Source organism: Furipterus horrens, unplaced genomic scaffold, assembly GCF_987537825.1.
Source record: "Furipterus horrens unplaced genomic scaffold, mFurHor1.1.pri manual_scaffold_11, whole genome shotgun sequence".
In the NCBI taxonomy this organism is placed as follows: domain Eukaryota; kingdom Metazoa; phylum Chordata; class Mammalia; order Chiroptera; family Furipteridae; genus Furipterus; species Furipterus horrens.
In genome coordinates this window covers 46,413,584-46,434,268 of record NW_028327181.1, presented here as the reverse complement: position 1 = coordinate 46,434,268, position 20,685 = coordinate 46,413,584, and the positions used below count along the sequence as shown (strand labels likewise).

The 20,685-nt window shown below is 48.4% G+C and overlaps 1 protein-coding gene across 1 annotated transcript in view; it reads right to left on the bottom strand.

Annotated features, from left to right (window-relative positions):
* Positions 1 to 19,636, bottom strand: part of TNFRSF13B (TNF receptor superfamily member 13B) — a 78,857-nt gene extending 59,221 nt beyond the window's left edge. The window contains exons 1-2 of the mRNA XM_090257479.1: positions 19,609 to 19,636; positions 19,151 to 19,422 (exon numbers count right to left, since the gene is read on the bottom strand). Coding sequence (XP_090113605.1) covers positions 19,151 to 19,422; positions 19,609 to 19,636 — 300 coding nt within the window. The remainder of the gene's footprint in view (positions 1 to 19,150; positions 19,423 to 19,608) is intronic.
* Positions 19,637 to 20,685: the final 1,049 nt, after the last annotated feature.

The window sequence follows — 20,685 nt, the reverse complement described above, 5'->3', positions numbered from 1 at the left end:
GGGGTTCAAAGACATACCAAGAAGGGCACATCCCAAGAACTCCACAAGCCCTGGTGTCTTCAAGGCCCACTCCTCCAGAGCTACCACAAAAGCCCCAAACCGAAGAACAAGCTCTTGACAGTCCCACCCCTCTGCTCAAGCAAAAGCAGCACGGCGTGGAGACAAAGATACTCAATATATATTTGGTGAAACAAGGACCAGAACTCTAAGTAATGTTATCTGATGGCCTGTTTGTTTTGGCACAGAACCTGTTCCACCAATGCTGCCACACATCTGACCATGCCTGAACCCCGAGCTGTGTGTGGGTGCGCGCGCGCGCGTGTACACATGCACAAGTGTGTGTGAGAGAGTGCAGGCCCACACAGCACGTTCCTGGGGACCCACGGTAACCAAGACAGAGAGTAGAATGGTGGTAGCATCTGTGGCGTAAGCTACACATGGGCACCAAATGCCAAAGAGGAAAAGACATGGGGATGGGAAATGAATTTGTCAAGTCACCTGAATATTTTGGTTTCCCAGAGCATAGAAAAGTTATGTTTACATAACTATTAACTGTGTAACAGCATTATAGCTAATAATACCTTAATTTAAAAATATTTTATTGCTAAAAAATGCTAGGCATCACCTGAGCCTTCAATGAGTCATAATCTGTTTGCAGGTGGAGGGTGTTGCCTCAATGCTGATGGCTGCTGCCTGATCAGGGTGGTGGGTGCTGGGGTGGCAATTTCTTAAAAGAACACAAGAATGAAGTTTGCTGAATCGATTGACTCTTTCTTTCATGAACAAGTTCTCTGTAGCATGAAATACTATCCTGATGGCATTTTACCCACAGGAGAACTTCTTTAACAACTGGAGTCAATCCTCTCAAATCCTACCGCTATTTTATCAATTAAGTTTACATTATGTTCTAAATCCTTTATCATTTCAACAGTCTTCACAAAATCTTCACCAGGAGCAGATTCCATCTCAAGAAACCATTTCCTTTGCTCATCCACAGGAAGCAACTGCTCACCCGTTCAGGGTCCACCATGGGATTGCAGCAGCTCAGTCACGTGTCCAGGCTCCGCTTGTAATTCTCCTTCTCTTGCTCTTTCCACCACGTGTTACTTCCTCCACCGAAGTCTTGAGCCTCTTGAAGTCATCCGTGAGGGGTGGCATCAACGTCTTCCAAACTCCTGTTAATGTTGACATTCTGGCCTCTTCCCATGAATCACAAATATCTGAAAGGCATCTAGAATGGTAAGTCCTTTCCAGAGCTTTTCAATTACTTTGCTCAGATGCATGAGAGGAATCACTATCTACGGCAGCTGTAGCCTTACAAAGTGCATTTCTTAAATAATAAGACATGGAAGTTGAAATTAGTCCTTGGTCCCTGGCTGCAGCGTGGGTGTTGTGTTAGCAGGCGTGAAAACGACACTGATCTCACTGTCCTCCTCCCTCCGTCCGAGCTCCTGGGGGACCAGGTGCGTCGTCACTGAGCAGTAAGACATTGAAAGGAGTGTCTCCCTGGGCAGAAGTCTCCACAGTGGGCTGAGAAGATTCAGTAAACCATGTTGTAGACAGCTGTGCTGTCATCTAGGCTTCACTGTTTCATTTACGGAGCAGAGGCAGAGCAGAGCTAGCATAACTCCTAAGGGTCCCAGGGTTTTCAGAACGGAAAGTGAGCATTGGCTTCCACTTAAAGTCACCAGCTGCTTTAGCCCCTAACAAAAGAGTCAGCCTGTCCATTGAGGCTTTGAAGCCAGGCCTTGACTTCTCCTGCCTGGCTATGAAAGTCCTGGATGGTGTCTTCTTCTAGTATAAGGCTTCTTTGTCTGCATTGAAAATACGCCGTTCATGTCACCACCCTCGCTAATGACCCCAGTCACATCTTCTGGCTCCCGGGCCGCTGCTCCCGCACCTGTACGGCCGCCTCCCCTTGCGCCATCAGGTTACAGAGACGCCGTCTTCCTTCGGCCTCAGGAACCAGCTCCGCTGCTTCCAGCTTCCCTCTGCCGCTTCCTCCCCTCGCTCGGCCTTCCCAGAATTGAAGAGAGTTAGCGCCTCGCTCTGGACCAGGCTTTGGCTTCAGGGAATGTTGGGGCTGGTTTGCTTTTCTATCCAGACCACTAAAACTTTCTCCCTCTTGGCTTAAATGAAGCTGTTTCAATTTCTAATCATTCATGTATTCACTGGAGTAGCACTTTTTAATTTCCTGCAAGACCTTTTCCTTTGCACTCACAACCCGGCTGTTGGGCACCAGAGGCCTAGCTTTCGCCTCGCTTGGCTTTCAACATGCCTTCCTCACTAAGCTGAATCATTTCTAGCTTTTGTTGTAAAGTGAGAGACGTGTGACTCTGCCTTTCACCTGAACACATATTGGCCTAATTGTAATATTGTTGTGTGATGCTTCCCAAAAAACCAACATTTAGAATTCCAATGTGTCACTTGAGACCTACCCAATATTCCCTTGAATCCCCTTCCTATAGACATGTTTAGAGGGAGCAGGACTGAACCATCACTACTAGACTGAGGGAGAACTATGAAGAAAAAGAGAAATGCGTGAACGGCAGGTCGGTAGAACAACCAAACACACAAAATATTCACTGATTAAATCCCCCATCCTATGTGGGCAGTTTCTGGTGCTGCAAAGCAATTACAGTAGTAACATTACTGATCACAGATCACTATAACAAATATGATAATAATAAAGTTTGAAATCTTGCAAGAATTACCAAAATGTGACAGAGACATGAAATTAGCAAATGCTAATGGGAAAGTGGCACCGATAGACTTGCTTGATGCATGCTTGCTGCAGCCTTAATTTATGAAAACATGCAGTCTCTGGGAAGCACGATAAAGTGAAGTGCAATAGAATGCGCTATTCCTGTACCAGTCTGGCATAATGTGAATCATGAGCACAAACCCAAAATGAGGTGAGGGGAATAACTATTTAGGGCTGTAAATTTTTTGAGGTATAAGTCTCATACCATACGACACACCCATTTAAAATGTACAATTCAATAGTTTGTGGTGCACCCATCACAACAATGAATTTAGAACATTTCGTCACCTCAAAAAGGAACCCTATAGTCTTCAGCTACCATTTCCCAAACCCTCTGTGCCCCACCCCCACCCTCGTCCCTGGCAACCACTAATCTCCTTTCTGCCTCTAGAGTTCTGTTCACTCGCTGAGTGGTGCTTGATAATTTCTGGACATTTCCTGTAAATGGAATCAGAAGCTATGCAGCCTTTTGCAACTGGCTTATTTCATTAAGCATAATGTTTTCAAGGTTCACCCATGTCTAGCATCTGTCAATATTTCATTCCTTTTTATGGCCAAATAATATTTCATTGCACAGATGTGACACTTTCATTTTTTATCCATTCCCCACTTGCTGCAGATTGGGCTGTTTCCCCCTTTTGGTGGCTATTAACATCCTTTTAAGTTTGCTGACTGTTTTTAAACCTCCTTTAATTAAGAAACCAAACAAGTAAACACCACTTTCAGTCTGAAGTTTGGACAATTAGCTCCTCAAAAGCAAAAAAAGAAAAAAGGGTTGAAGAGGGTTTGGAAAGGTGGAGGGGGGTCCTGAGAGGTTCCTTATAAGCAGCCTGGGGTTTGGGCAGCTCCAGCTACACAGACCAGGCTCAAGCTGAAAACCTGTCAGAGGAAACCTACACAGGCCTTTCCACAAAGACTTCCAAACAAACAAGGACGGGGAAGGGCTGCAGAGGCAGGAGGAGGGAACAGGAAAGGAAGAAGGAGTAGGAAATATGTTTTCTTTAACAAAAATAGTAGTGTAACTAAAAGATCCTACTCCATGGGGATAGTTCTCATTAACATTAGACACATAACAATTCCTGTCCAGTCACCAAATCCAAGGGCCAGGACTTAAGGAGCATTTTAATTCCAAAGAGAGAACAGGCAATTTTCCCGAGGCAGATTCTCAGGGTTGATCCAAGCTTCTCCAAAAATAGAATTAAAAATCCCAATGTGTCACCTCTCCAAGATTCCTTTGAATCCACTTTGTGCCACATGTTTAGAGGGAGCAGGCCTCCACCATCACTCCTAGACCAAGGAATCCAAATCTCCCCCTCCACCGTGACTTCCGACCCTAGTCCCAACCCTCTATCTCCAGGGAGAGGGGCACTCCACCTGGCTACTTCCATGCCTCTTACTCGTGTGTCCAAACACCAAGCTCCAGGTCAGCAACTGGGATGGGGCTTAGAAATCATCACGCACCACTCAGTGAACAGATGAAAAGACTGGGGTCATCTTGCCTTCTGGCCATGAAGTAAATCAGTGGCAGGGCCAGGAGGAGAAGGGCCTGACTGACCCAGGCTGTAAATCCTCAGCTGCCTCCCAAGCCCTACATGGGCAACCGGGCAGGCCCAGTAGCTGCTCCAGCCTCCATCCTAAAACATTCCAGTCATCTCTGACTCCTCCCTTCTGAAAGCTACAGAGCACAGTGGTAAATATCTTTTATGCAAAGCGACTTCCTTTTCCAAGTCTCAAACGCCTCTAATCGTCAGAAGAATAAACGCTACCCCACTGTTTGCACATGGACTCCCTACCACATGCTCTACACCTTCCTAGCACTTCATTATGCCTCAGACAGTCCTTGGTGGTAGGAAGGGTGGGCTGCCAGAGACAGCAGGCACTCCTCGCAGTGGCCCCCTTGTTACTCTCCATGTGACACCTCACTCGGGTGTCAGCCCAGACTCTGCACTTGCACCAACTCCAAAATGACAGGCATACTCACTGAGGCTCCTATCAAGGCATTCGGGCCTTCATGAAAACGGCCCGAGTCCCAGAGACCCTCTTGGGGTCTGTGAGCCAAATCTATTTTTATAAAAGTACTAAGTCATCATTTGCTTTTTTCACTCTCATTCTTGCACTAATATAGAGTAGGGTTTCCAGAGGCTATAGGACTTGATAATGCAACAGATTAAATGCAGATGATGTGAGAATCCAGCCGTCTTTCATTATGACAGATGTTGCAGAGATTTGGAAAAAAGGGAAAATAATATGACTTTTCTCAAAGAAAATTTTATTTGTTTCAGAAAAGCTACTTTTCAGAATGCAACTGTTATATATGTGAACATGTAGCAGGTTATGTTTAAATAAATTAAGAAATTTTTAATTTCTCAGTTTGACTTTCTAATGTAGTGAGTACCATATTACATAAACAAAAGCCTTTTGAAGGCCTCAATAATCAAGAACTAAAAGGGGTCCCGAGAACAAAAAGTGGAGACCCACTGACCTAGGCAACTGCCCCACCCCCACAGTGGCTCATCCTTAGTTCATAATTGTCCTGTCCTGTCCTGCCCCCACAACACCCCTGCTTCTCTCGCTGATCTATTAGTAGGGTTGCCCCAGCCTGATCCCACTTCCCCGGTTCTCTGTCAGACCAAACACAAACGAGCCTTCAGGTCAGTCTCCAGGTCCCCACTCAGCGTCCTTTCTCAGTACTACCTTAAAAGGCCACATCTCACACCAGACTTGCCCCCGGCAGCTGTGTCACAGCCCCTCTAGAAATGAACAGATTCCTCCACACACCAAGCCGAGAAACCTTCCTGTCAACAAAGCAAGCCTCTGCCGTTGAGAGGCGGGCTCAAGAGGGGGCTAAACTCTATGCAGGTGACACCTGCTTGTGGGGCCCCTCCCCTGGATCCCAGCTACTAAGGCAGAAACACCAATACCCTGGGCATTCTGCAGGAATACTGTACATATATTGTACATATATGCTATTCAATGCTCTTCTGTACATGTAAAATATTTCATTATAGTAAAAACTATTAACGCAAGGGTTCATCAGTGTTCCTCGAACAGCGAAGACTCTTAGGGGCCGTGCTTCAAAGGCCACGGCAGAGCATGGGTGGTCTCACAGGCAGCGCCACTCCTCCTCCCAGCTTTCACACACACGAGCTCCCCATCACGTCTCAGGGGTCCCACGTTCTACGGCTGGAGAAATAAAGTTTGAAAACCAGTAACGAAGTGGCTAACAGGCCAGAGTCGGCCTCTTCCCTCTGTCCGACCCCACCGGCCCTCTCACCAGCAGCTCCCCGCGCACCTCGCCCCTCTGCAGTGCACCAGAGTCTCCCGACGCTGTCTGGCCTTCGAGTCCCTTCCTCCTCAGCCCCGTTCTCAACAATATCAAGCCCCAACTTAGCTCCCTGTTGGCAGCTCAGCTGATCTTCACATTAAAGAAAAAGAGAAGGAGGAGATGAAGCTGAGCGGCTCAGCCACCCCTGCGCACAGCCACAGCGCACAGCCACAGCTGCCACCACCTCAAAGCCACGCACAGTGCTTGCGCCCCTGAGGGTGGCCCTGGGCCCCACGTCTCCATCTTGGACCCCCCCAGATGAGGAGCACTGAACTCTGGGCAGCCCCACCCAGGTTCCACCACTCCCTCCTGCACCTGCTCCACTGTCCTCCCACACAACAGCATGTAGTGCTGATGCCTGGCTTGAAGCGCTGATTCAAAACACAGCACTAACGCAGTTACCACCGGACCCAGCAACTGCACCTCAGGTCTGCACCCAGAATAACTGACAGTAGGTGTTCCCAGCACCACTACTGACACCAAAAGGTGGAAACACCCCAAATGTCCATTGGCAGATGAACAGAAAAACAAAATGTACCTTAAAGTAGACTATTAGTCAGCCATAAAATGCAATGAATGAGTACTGACTCATGCTACCACATGGATAAACTCTGAAAACATGCTGTGCAGGGAGCCAGACAAAGGGTCAGATATACTATGATTCCATTTTGATGAAATTTCCACAGTAAGTAAATCCATAGACGGTAAGCAGATTGGTGGTTGCTGTAAACTGGGAGTGGGGAACAGAGAGTAACCACTGAATTGCTGCTGGTATTTATTCTGGGGTGCTGAAATGTTTTAAACTAGAGTGGTGGTGTTTGCACAACACTGTGAAGCGCTAAATACAGTGAACTGTCCTCCTTAAAATGGTTACTTTCATGTTGTATGAATTCCACCTACCCCCACCCCACAGAACTCACTAGGCCCCAGGCGCAGAGAGGGCAAAGACACACAGCTGCTGGCTTGCTCTTCGTGCTCCCCTCACTCCCCAACTCGGCTGCCCGCTCACTCCTCTGCGCACACACGTGCCCTGCTTAAGGCTACCCCACTCTGGACTGCAGCAGCTAAAGAAAAAGGGGGAAAGTGACATTTTAAAAAGCTTCTTCCCTGTTTGGTCCTGACAAGGAGCCCATGGCCATGGGATTTTGGGAACATGATGCCATTTGTGGCGAAGGGAGGAATGCTAGAGAATGCGTGGGGACAAATTTCTGGGGCAACAGCTTTGCATGAAAGGGTCACACCCCGTTCTTCAAAAAGCAGTGCTTCCATTAAAAACAGGTAGGAACAAAAGGGACAAGAAATCTAAGTAAGTTCAGCCCAAGCCTCATCCTCCAACCACACCCTTCCCAGCACACACACACACTTCTGGCAGGACAGCCCCTGCCCCTGCACACGAGGGGCCAAGGGCCACACACAGCCAGAGATCTAGCATCCAAAAAGGCCCCCTGATCTGACTCCAGTTAGCGTGGGAAACAGTGGAAGGTGGAGGCCCTGAGTCAGACCGTCTGGGTTTGCATCCTAGGTCTACCCCTTAACTATACTTCCCTTGGGCAAGTTACAATGATCTCTTTCTATTTCAGTTTTCTAATTTCTCTACTTCATAAGGCTGCTGTGAATATAAATGAGTTAATAGTGGCCTGGCACACAGCAATTACAGTTTGCTATGAATGGCACCACCATTTCAATGAATATTCCCGAGCATGTCAGCTGCTCCTTTGACTTAAATATGGGAAAACCTCTGCACCGTAAAAGGCTTCATGGCCATGCTAGCTGGCCCAAATCAACGCTGGTGACCAAAGGGCCAGGACATATCTTGGCCAGATCTCCTGCCCACCTGCCCAGTGATTTGGGGCTGGACCTGGCTGCTCTCTATCCTCATGTAGCAAATTCACCCAGGCCCCACAGCACAAGGACTTTGATTCCTAGACAACTGCTCCCAGGGATACCAGTGGGATAAGCGGCTTCTCTTAATTCCCCCACTTTGCTGATGGTAACTCAAGACACTTCCAGTCAAAGTGACTTCTGAAATCGGGATCTGCCACTGCTATTCATAGGACCTGTGCACTTCCCTGGACTTGACAGGGGCTCGGGGTGGCTGCTGTGCTGGCCAGCAGCCACTGTATCCTGAAGCAGCACCTCCCTCTAATGTGAACTCTTGGGTGGGTGGCACTTGTCCTCTTCATTTCCCGCCCACTAAAAATTCTTAAAACCAATTCAGTCTTCCACTGGGTTGGTCAAAAAGTCATTTAGTTTTTTTCCATAAAATAAAGGATACGTTTTTCATTTTCACCCATAACTTTACTGATTTAGATATTTTGAGTACATTGGCAATCTCCCGGGTGGTATAACACTGACTGTTCTCAATTAACGTCTCGGCTTGATCTCTATCAACTTCAACTGGTCTACCCGACCGTGGAGCATCCTCCAGTGAGAAATCTCCAGCATTAAACTTCGCAAACCACTTCTGACACGTTCGATCAGTCGCAGCACCCTCTCCACACACTGCACAAATCTTTTTCTGTGTTTTGGTTGTGTTTTCACCTTTTTCGAAATAATAAAGCACAAAACACTGAAAATGTGGCATATTTTCTTCCATCTTCAATATTAAAATGGCTGCCCCAAAATTCATCAATTTTAATTTTTTTAAAGATTATTTATTCATTTATTTATCTTCAAAGAGAGGGAAAGGGTGGGAAAAAAACATCAAAGTGTGACTGCCTCTCGCACACCCACAACTGGGGACCTGGCCCACAACCCAAACATGTGCCCTGACTGGGAATCGAACCGGTGACTCTTTGGTTCAAATGCCGGCACTCAATCCACTGAGCCACACTGATATGACAGGTAATAGCTTTTGTTAATTCACACTGATATGACAGCTGTCACAATACAATCTAACAAAACTGTTTCAAATGAAGTGAAAGACAACTAAGCACTACCACAGCCATCATATGGATAAAACGAAACCAGCTTTTTGGCCAACCCAATACTTAAAAACATGGTGACAAATCAAACCCCAAAAAGTAAAATGACTATGGAACTTCCAATCCCTGGGGGCTAACATGAGGAACTTGCGAGGGTGATGCCAACCGACACAGTGGGAGAGGAGGGTCTTTGTTCTATGGGTGTGGGGTAGACAGAAAGAGAATGAAAGTCAGCCATCCACAGAGGCACAGAGGCAGGTCCCTCCCTGGGGCAGTGCTTGCAAAACGAGCCCCATTCACTGAGCACCCACTGTACACCCAAGTATTTACAAATTCTGCATTTGCTATTTCTTGCACCATCCACCATCCTCACGGGCACCCGGAATATGATTTTCAGAGGAGGAACACAGACACAAACTCTGAGTAGCTTGCTCAATCAGCATTAAAACGGAGCCAGGAGGTTAACCCAAATCTGTGTGCTGGTAGTCTCCCGGCCCCCAATTTCACTCCCTTACTTGAACACATTTAAATGAAAAGTGGAACTGTGTCACATTTCTAGGTCAGAGTGGGTCCCCAGACAGAAGATAACCCAACTGAGCCCAAGGCTCCCGGAACGCGGGTCACTCAGCAGCCTGAGTAGAAAGGCTCTAGGTGCAGCACCCAGAGACCTAAGAGATGCAGCCTCTTTCTGCGGTTCAAATCGGACTCTCAGCGGCCACTGTCCCCGGCCCCTTTAGCTACAGGCCGGGACTATCAGGAGGTAAGAGACCAGGTCTGAAGGTGCGCAAGGAGCCTTGCCGGTCTGCCTGTTAAAACCTGTGCTTTAGGAACTACAGAGATCAAGGATACAACTATTTCCTGATTCTGAATTCCTGTTTCAGGGGGAAAAACAATACTTCCTGCTCGGGACTATGCCAAAGGTGTGGTCACTGCCACTGGCCAGCAGCCTGTCTGGGGAATACGGGATACCCCAAGGCTGAAGAGATTTCAGGACCTGCACAAGGAACTGCAAAACGCCCTGAACTGCCAGACTCCCCACAGGTACCCCCATACACCCCAGCAACTAAGGAAGCCAAGTCAGAGTAAGGCCCTGTTTTTGATAGCAAAGGTTATCGGACAGGGAAGACAAACACGACTTTGGAAAAACCCTCCCTGGCCTTCCTGTGGCCGAGGCCGGTTGTGGAATCTCTCTGAGCCTCAGCAGCTCCATTGGCTAACTGGGGGTAATCCCTCACTTGCTTAATGGAGAGAGATCACCCAGCCCCTGCAGGTCCCTGCTCCCATGGCTGGAAATTAGAAGTCCATTAAATAGCTCTAATTTATTTTGCAATACCTCAGCCTTCTATAGAAACAGTACAAGTTTACAAGTCAAAGTGGCTTTCCCAAGGAAAGGGAGGACAGATTCCTGGCCACAGAGACACAGACAGGCATGAGGCCTCATGGACCCGAGTTCTATATCACAGTAAACAGCCAGGCAGCTCGGGGACCTTGAGCAGGCTACCCAACTTCTCTGGCGGACATCCTGCCACCAGCCCTACTCTCCTCCCCAGCTGCCAAGGGCAGAACGAGATCACGGTGTACAACACTCGATTCAGTGCAGTGGAGGCCTACGAGGATCCGACAGGCCCACACGCTCACTCTCACTGCCAGCTGCCCCAACGCCTTGGGCAGGCCACTGTCCCGCCAGCACAACACGCAAACGCCAAACTGAGCTGGAGAGAATGAAGGACCCAGAGGGTTACAAGCTCCAGGCAAAAACTAGGCTGTGGTTTCGTGTGAACTAGGATGACCCTGACTGAAAAAAAACAGTGAATCGCTGGAAGATCCCAGTTTCAGTCTACAGAGACAAAATGCCAGCGAATCAACACACTGGCTCTCTCACTCCCAAAGGAAGTGATAACACGATGGGAGAAGTGGAGCTGGGCATTCAGGGGGTCCATCCCAGGGCAGCTGTGAAACCACCTAGCGTGATTTCACAGAAACCTCAAATGCTAAAAATGGAAGAACCACAAAATCTAGAGAAGTGACAGGAAGCCACAGGGATGAGAAGAAGAGGTGGCCAACCAAGAAGCCAAGCTCCAGGTTCCTACCCCATGTAGCCCAGAACTGTGTCACTCTTTTTGTTTCAATACATGGCATTTCCACATGCAATTCCTTTGAGTAAAAGGCTCCCAAACGTAATAAGAGTTTGAAAACCACTGACGTGGTTCAACTTTGTCATTTCACACAGGAAAGTGAGGCTTGGAGAGAGAGTGAGTTTCCAAGGATAAATGAAGAGCCTGCTTTCTCAGGTTGAATGCTTCCAAATTAGCATCCAGTGCTCTCCACACCTCTCCCTGCCCACCCACCCTCCCTCCCACACAGCATTAGCGTGTCACAGTAGAAGTTACTTCCCTGTGTCTCTTCCCTGGCTGCAACGCACTCTCCTCTCTTTCAAGGCTGAATGGCAGCTTGGGAACAATTTAAAGATAAACATTCCAAGTGAAATTTCCCTATTTCAGCTAATCAACATCAGAGTCCTAATAATCAGGAGACAGCCCAAAGGAAGGCTATCCCTACAGGAATGGTCCTCAGGATGCTTCCTGGAATATTAATTACCACAAAGGGGATGCAGCGACCTCCACTGACCTGGCCAACACCCTCCCTTCATTCCATTAGCACAGAACACCACTCCCTGTACACAGAATATGTGTAGGCACCCGCTTTATGGGTAGAAAACGAGGTGCAGAGAACGTAAGTGACCTTCCTGGGTCACTCTGCACAGTTTGTGCCAAGAATAGAACATAGGTCTTCCATTGTAGTCCTGTGTAGCAAGGGGAAAAGAATTTGGAGACAAAGGTCAAGTAGCAGGCTAGAGCAGGGGGGGGGGGGGGGGCAAAAGCAGCTAGGATACAGCTGCAAACACTCAGCAAAGACAAAGGGCTGTGTGAGAGGCAGTCACCACATCCAGCAACGAGCCTAGAGGGGCACACCAGCCAGCCCTCCAGGTTCTCTCTCTCCATAGGGCAGGACAGCTTGGGCCCAGAGCTTTCAACCACACTAAAAAGAGTCACCAAAGATGATCTAACATTCAAAGAAAGAAGCCTAAAAGTTGGCGAAAAGACACTGAAAGGGTGGGGGACACAAAAGGAAGTACTGAGAGAACCAGTGTCTGTACACCACCGCCACGGAGAAGAAAAACCTGCAAGCACAGCCTTCCCACCCTGGGACCTAAAGAGCCCAGCCGTGGCCAGGCGGCTGCAGCTACAGCTGCCTGGTCTTACACTGTAGGGTCCAGCCTCTCGTGGCTGTGGAGCCCTTGGAAAGCGGTTGGTCTGAACTGAAGGCTGCCATTAAGGGAAAATTGCACAAAACTTCTTTACGTGTTGAAATGATAATATTTTGGATATGTCAGGTTAAATAAAATAGAATTAACTTCACCTGTGTCTCTTTACTTTTTCAATATGGCAACTGGAAAAATTTTTAATTACATCTATGTGGCTAGTCTAACCCAGGGGTTGGCAAGCTAAGTTTGGGAAGCCAAATCTAGCCCACTGGCTTTTTAAGGCCCCAAATCAAAAATGGCTGTTACATTTCTAAATGGTTATACTGTATAAGTACCTATGTAAACTCCTTGATGTAGCCTGTTAGTCTACAAAGGCTGAAACAGAAGTCCCCAACCCTCCAGGCCACTGACCAGTGCGGGTCCCAAGGCCTGTTAGGAACCGGGCTGCACAGAGGGAGGTGAGTGAAGCTTCCCTCCCACTTCTACCTAAGCATCTCCTGTCTCCCTACCCCTCACTGTCCAGTCTGCGGAAAAATTGTCTTGCATGAAACCAGTCCCTCCTGCCAAAAAGGTTGGGGACCACTGGTCTAAAATAGTATCTACTACGAGGCACTTAAAAAAGAAAAAGTCAATCCCTGATCTAGACTCCAGAAACAATTAGATATTCACTCCAAATGAATTGGAATTTGTGTGTGTGCTCATGTGGATGCCCTTGATTTTTGTACATTTTTTTATTGAGGGAAAATTCATGTAACATAAAATTAACCATTTTAAAGTGAACAATTCAGTGGCATTTAGTACATTCATAATGTTATGCAACCGGAACATCTATCTAGTTCTAGAACATTTCATCACTACTAAAATAGAATCTGATCCCATTAGCAGGCCCTCCTCATTCCACCTTCCCCCAGAACCTTGACAACCACTAATATGCTTTCTGTTTTTATGGATTTACATATTCTGGATATCCCATATAAATTAAATCATACAATATGTAACCCTGTGTCTGATTATTCCACTTTACCTCATTTATTTTTGAGGTTCAATCATGTTGTAGCATGTCTCAGTACTTCATTCCTCTTTATAACTGAATAATATTCTACAATTTATGTATCCATTCATCCATCAGTGAACACTGGGTTGCTGCTATGTTTTGGCTACTGTGAATGGTGCTGTTATGAGCATGTGCATAAAAGCATTTGTTTTACAGTCTTGGAAAGAAGAACTTCGTAAGCATGAGATTAAAACTACAAACTACAAAGGGAAACATGGAAATTTAATAGCATTCATGCTTAAAACTACCATATGAAAAGAGAAATAACAATACATAAAAATTAAAAGACAAGTATCACATTAATATCTACAGTAGGAGTCAGCAAACTACAGCCCACAGGCCAAATCCTGCCAACTGCCTGACTTTGTAAATAGTTTTATTAGAAATAGCCATTTTTCATTAATGTACAGTCGTCCTTCTCTATATTGCGGTTCACTTATCGCGGTCTCACTGTATTGCGGGATTTTTAAAAAATATTATATATAATTATTTATCGCAGATTTTTCCCTATATCGCGGATATTGCAGTATTGTATATGTATGTTGTTAAAATTACGTAGGTTTAAGAGTGCAGAATATGTTTAAGAACATAAGTAGTGTTTATAAAAGTGTGAAAAGGTTAAGGGAATGGGAAAGGTTAATAAGGGACTGGGAACGGTTTATAAGTGTGTGGAAAGGGTTTATAAAGCCTTAAAAATATAAATATATATATATATATATATATATATATAAATACTAAAATAAATGTAAGGTTCCTACTTCACAGATTTTCACCTATTGCGGGGGGGCCCAGAACGTAATACCGACGATAAGTGAGGGAATACTGTATTGTCCATGGTGGCTTTGCACAGCAGCTTTTGTGCTATAATGGCAAAATTGCACAGTTGCCTCAAAGATTATACGACCTAAAAGGCTAGAATATTTACTATCTGGCCTTATACAGAAAAAGTTTGTGGACCTCTGACCTAGAGTATATACAGAAAGCTCCTACAAATCACCAGGGGCGAGGGGCAGGGAAACTAACTAGACTGAAGAAATGGACAAACAATACAAACTGGCAATGCACAAAAGAAATAAAACATATTAAATAAATATTATAAAAAGAGGCTTAGTCTCACTAGTGATTAGGGAAAATACTAAAGAATTAAATCATTTGATAATATCCAATCCTGGCAATGGTATGACACAGCCATTTAGAAAGGCAGTTTGATGATATCTATAACAATTTGGAACATAAAGAAGAAATAAATAGTCAACAGGAACAGAATCAAGAAACAAGAATATAAAAAAACAAGGAGAGGCTTAGGAACCTCCGGGACAACTTTAAAAGTATCAACGTCCAAATCACAGGAGTGCCAGAAGGAGAAGAGGAAGAGCAAGAAATTGAAAACTTATTTAAAAATATAACGAAGGAAAACTTCGCAATTTGGCAAAGGAAGTAGCCATACAAGTCAAGGAAGCACAGGGAGTCCCAAACAAGCTAGACCCAAAGAGGACCACACCAAGGCACGTCATCATTAAAATGCCAAAGGTGAAAGGTAAAGAGCCTTAAAAGCAGCAAGAAAAAAGCAGAGAGTTACCTACAAAGGGGTGCCTATAAGACTATTAGCTGATTTCTCAAAAGAAGCTTTGCAGGCAAGAAGGGACCAGCAAGAAGCATTCAGAGTGATGAAAAGCAAGGGCCTACAACCACGATTACTCTAGCCAGCAAAGCTACCATTTAGAATGGAAGGGCAGATAAAGTGCTTTCCAGACAAGGTAAAGCTAAAGCAGTTCATCATCACCAAGCCCTTATTACATGAAATGTTAAAGGGACACATTTAATAAAAAGATGATCAAAACTATAAATGGTAAAATGACAACAAACTCATAACTATCAACAAATGAATCTAAAAACAAAAACAAAGCAAACAACTAGGACAGGAACACAACCATAGATATGGAGATCATATGAAGGACTGTCAGTGGGAGGGGGGAAAGGGAATCATGGGGGAATAGGTGCAGGTATCGAGAAGCATAACTGGTAGGTACGAAATAAACAAGGGGACGTTAGGAACAGTATAAGAAATGGAGAAGCCAAAGAAATTATATGCACGACCCATGGACATGAACTAAGGGAGGGGGGGAGTTCCTGGACAGTAAGGAGGTACTGGGCAGAAGGGGGCAAAGGGAAAAAATTACGACAACTGTAATATCATAATCAATAAAATAGAAACAAATGTAATGCACTTGATGTCAACCCCGTCTTTTTTTTTTTAAGTATTTGCCCCCAGAGAAATACTTGCTTTCACGCAGGCACAATGCACCCAGAAGCATTTAGAAAGCTGTTCACTGAAGCATTCACTGTTTATAAGCAGCAAAACCGAGAAGTAACCTTGCTGGCCACCAATAGAGCAAAACTGTAATACATACCTGGTGGTACACTCTACCAAATGATCTTGGTATATTTGTACTTAATAACATAAAAAGAGAAGTAAGACATGTTGCCATCCAGAAAAAAATAATGTTGCAAATACGTACCAACAGGTTAGGTTAAAAAAGGTTTTAAGTGTGCATTTAAATCCATATATGTGCAGAGAAATGCACAGGAGACCTGAAGGATAAATGCCACCCTGTGAACAGGGGCTGGGGCTGGAGGATGCCATGACAAGTAATAAAGGACCGTTGCTTATTCCTTATCCTGGATCACTCTGAATTCCAGTGGTGAGGAAAGAATCAGGAACTCCTCTGCTCCAAACCAGTCATCTCAGGGTCCCTGGTGGGATCCCCGAAGCCTGCCCTCCGAGCCACCTTTTGTAACATAATCCTCTTTGACACAACTCTCCTCGCCATGTGTTTATGGGGTGGCCACTACAGACCCTTAATATGAGTAGGGGAGAGAACAGTGGCTGAAGAATCCTAACTGTGTCCCTGTACAGGCAAGGGTCTCTCTTCTCTGGGGTTCAGTCTTCTCATGGTTAAAAGTGGTTTAGCTGATCACAAATCTCTTCCAGGTCTGATGCTAGGATGCAGTCCCTGGGAGAGGTTTCTGTAGCACTCTGGGGGAAAAATAAACAAAACCCACAGCTGTGGAAATAAGCTCAGAGCAGAAGGCTCAGAGAAATGTCTGCCCCTGGGACGATGACATCCCAGGGCAAAAGGCCTTCTCACTGCCTCACTGATCTCAGTGCCCTCACCTCTTAGAGAGGGGGTGGCCTCGATTATCACCGCTCTATCTCCCTGGCTTGATGGCCTAAAATAAACTCAGGACCGAGAAGGCAGCAGGAAGCAGGGGCTTGCAGGAGACTGATGAGAACCAATTGGCTGAGCTTTTCTAAAGGATCCACGAGGATGAGAGGAAGAACTAGGGGGAGGGGTGGGAAGGGGAACAGATGCAGAGAGCAGCAAGCAGCGAAGGCTGTTGGCAACATCCCTGAGTCTCCCTCCTCTTTTCAAGAGCAGTTTTTTCCTGAAAGATCCCAGAAGGCAGAGGGCTGACTTAATCGCACCCACCACAAATAACCCCACTCATTATTTCAGAAACTACCATTGCAGTTGTGCCCTGGAACTCAGGTCTGTTTTAAAACCCACAATTCAACGGTCGATACAGTGAAAGCTAACATACTTTAAATTTGTGACCCCACTCATTTGAATCAAATTAATAATTAACAGACTTTTCAAAAATTTTTAACAGGTTCAACTCAAATATGCAGATTCCATTCTAGTTTATCTAAACTTAAGAATCAAAAAATAAGACCCAATCTACCAATTTTGGTAGTTGCCTGAAATAACCAGGAAACCCTCAGAATAACCCTTGCTGCCCTGGTGGGTAGCTCGGTTGGTTACAGCGTCATCCTGATACACCAAGATGCAGGTTTGATCCATGGTCAGGGCGCATACAGAATCAACCAATGAATGAAATGCATCAATAAGTGGATCAACCCTCCCTCTAAAAATATATATATGAACAATGCTTGCCAAGCTCAGGAATGAATTTCCTAAATCCAAGTTTACTATTCTGTAGGTGATTCTTTTTTTACTGTACAAAAAGTCTGATAAGTTTTATCAGCCCTTGCTTTTCACCACAGCCTGGTGAGTGACGTAAGTCAGGGATCTCTAGTCCCAATGTACAGAAAAAGAAATGAACAATACAGAGGCAAAGGGACTGTTCAAGGTCACGCAGCTGCGAGTGACAGCCAAGACTAGAAGCAAGGTGTCCTGACTGCAGGCCCAGGACCCTCATCACCACACCACTGCTTCTCAGAAAAAGGCATCCAGCCAAGAAGAGGGAATCTCCCTTGCAAACCCTACCCGCAGCCCCGAACACCTAACCAGGAAGCAGCTCTGCCTTCCCGAGAGGACCTGGCCCTTTGGTCCTAACAACCCTGTGACTGCAGCGGTCAGTGTCTGCTGACGCAGTTCTGTTTTGGGTTTTTTGGTTTCTAATTTTTTTGGTTTTAGATGAAAGGAGTCTTTTCCTGGCCAGTGGGAACCTGACCTCAGAGGGAGGCACGAAGTCCCAGGCCGTGAGCCCTCCACCCAACCCTCCACTCTCCTCAGCCCCGTGAACACGCGCGGCCCTGTGGGCACTCAAGGAGCACTCGAGACAGCCAGGCGGGTGCACCTGAAAGCAGCGGCTTCCTTCGAAGGGGTTCTTCTGGAACAGCAGCGGCTAAACCAGCCCCCACACTCCCCGGAATGTGAAAGGAGCTCCCTGGGCTGATTCAGGGGTGTGGCAGAAAAATCTCTGAAGAGGATGCAGGCAGGGCAGAGGGCAAGGACACACCCCACGGGGACACAGACGGGGCTGCATCAGGAAACCCAAGAAATCAGCATGTGCCAAAGCCCTCCCAGGGTCCAGAGACTCCAGGACACTGGCTCCCGAAGGCCAGTGGGGTCGACAGCCCCACTTCTTGGGGAGCTGCCACCAACACAAACGCCCCATGTCCCACATCGCCCCAGGGCTCTGTATTCCTCAAGGCTGCGACTCTGATGCACGTTTGGGAGCTACTGGCCTCCCCTAAAGCCCTCGCCTGGCGGATAGAGCAGGAAGGGAACGACTCTTCCCAGGACCCACAGGCTCCTCAGTCCTCGAAAGTGACTGGAGAGCTGGGCCCCAAGCGCAGAAGAGGAGCCCCAGGTGAAGTTCAAGAGCAAGGCCCTCCCCCCAGACCTCAGGACCCCTCAACTCTGCAATCCCCGACAGGGGCGATGACGCGGAGCAAGGGCAGGCTGGGTCTGACACGAGGGACACCCCGGGCCCGCTGGGGGACAAGTCTAAGTGCGGCCCTAAGTCAGACTCGGGGGGTGGGGGGGACCGTGAGGCAGCAAGACCTCCTAAAGCGCCTTGTTCCTACTAAGAAAAACCAGGCGTTGCTGAGTCACCCAAGAAGCACGAATCACACGGCAGGGCTACGGGAACGGGAAAGGATGTTATTTCTCGGCACACTCGAGCATCTTCCCTTTGTCCCGAGTCTATCAATACACTTCTCGCCCTCCCCCCCGCCCCCTCCCCCAAGGACTCACGCACATTTTTTCTGCTCCTTTTCCATTTCCTTCAGATGCACCCCCACCTCCGCCCGCCTCGGGCACAAGGCAACGTCCGCTCGCTTGTCCACAGCAGGACTATGGTCTCACGGGCGTCGGGACCAGGGAGGGGGGGGTCGCCTGCACCCCGGGCGAGGCGCTCTGCCCGCCTCAGCCGGCCCCTCCAGACCCTCAGCGGGGTGGCCCGCGCCCGGGAACTTACAGCCCGAAGGGGACGCCCGGGACGGCGGCTGCACTGCGCGGGGCCTGGCTCTCCGTCTCTGGGGCAGCCCTGGGACCCCCCGCCCGCTCACCTGCGTCAGGTCCTCGTCGTTGAGCAGATGCGACTCGCCCGGCTTGAAGCAGTTCTGACACTTGCTCTTGTTGAAGATGTTGGCCTGGACTTTCCTGCACGGGTTCTCCTTGGCCGCCGACAAGGTCGGCGCGGCGGCGAGGCCCGACGGCCTGGTCCGGCGCGCTGCGCGGCGGACGGCGGCCAGAGGGGCAGCGGCACCATACACGGAAGGCTGGGAGACTGAGGCCGGGCTCAGCGCAGGCTCCGCGGCATGCCCCGGCCGGCCGCCGCCTCAGAGCCGGGCCGGGAACGTAGGCCGGAGCGCGCCCCCGGCGGTCAGGGTGGCTTCGCAAGCGCTGGGATTCGGCCCGGGCCTTTCCTCTCACGACGGTGCTCCGATGCACCGCGCGCCCGGGCACCTCCGCGCCGGGCCCCGCGCCCCCAACAGAGCGCGCGGTCCCTGTCGCCCGCCCGTACAGCCACCGCCCCGCTGTCGCGGGCCCATGGACGCGGCCTCCTGGGCCCGCTGCCTACCTGCGCTCGGCCCGCCTCTCAGGTACCGGCCCGCTGCGGGTCCCTGCACTCGGCCCGCCACCAGTGCCCCGGGCGCCCGGCGAGCCGCTGCAAATGGTACGGGAGCCTCACGCACTCCCGAGGCGGGGTAGGCGGGTGGGCGGGCGCGGGGGAGGAGGAAGCCAGAGGGGCAGCGCGCGGGGCGTGGCCGCCCCCCCCCCACGACGCGATCGGCGGCCCTGTTGGCCAATGGCAGCGCCGATCTTCAGCTAACAAAGAAACCCCTCGGCCAATGGAAGCCAGGGGCGGGGACAAAGGGCAGCAGGGAGTAAGGTAAGTTGTGTAAGAAGGAAGGTGGGGCGCGGGGATGGGACGTTCAGGTTTGGTGGACTGGTGTCGCGGGCAGCAGAGTACTGACAGCTGCGCGGGCGGGGGCGGGGGCCCACCGAGGGAAGGGGTGGAACCGACCTCCCGGCGGGTTCTCTGCAGACCTCTCACTTCCAGCGTAGCCTTTCCGTCCCCATCTGGATACACAAGCCTAGCGTTGCTTTAACACCTACTATGTGCCAGCCCTCCCCACCTCCATCGTATGACTCATACTCAATTCCAAGTGCTTGATGTGCATTAAAGTTTCACGGCCTCTCTCTTATCATCCCTATTTTACATACGAGGAAACTGCGGGGCAGAGAATTTAAGAAATAGGTGGTAGGGTTTCAGGGGATGAGTAAAAGAAGATGTCAGCCTCCTAGAGCTGTGAGTTCTATTGTGGGAGATGATTGAGGGCTGACTCTGCGCCAGACACTGAAGTATGAACTCTCATCCCGGTTGTGTGTTTGAGGGAATGAAGACTCAGACGCCCGAATTAACTTGTGCAGTCTCCGGAACCACCTGGGGAAGAATGTAAAGGAGGCACAGGCAGAAGAGTCAGGAGCCCAAAGAGGGGGAAATGAGCTCTTTGATAATATAGGGGCTCTTCAGGAAGGTAGGGAAATTAATGCAGATGGTGAGAGACTGAGGAGAAAGGAGTAGATAGGCTGAAGC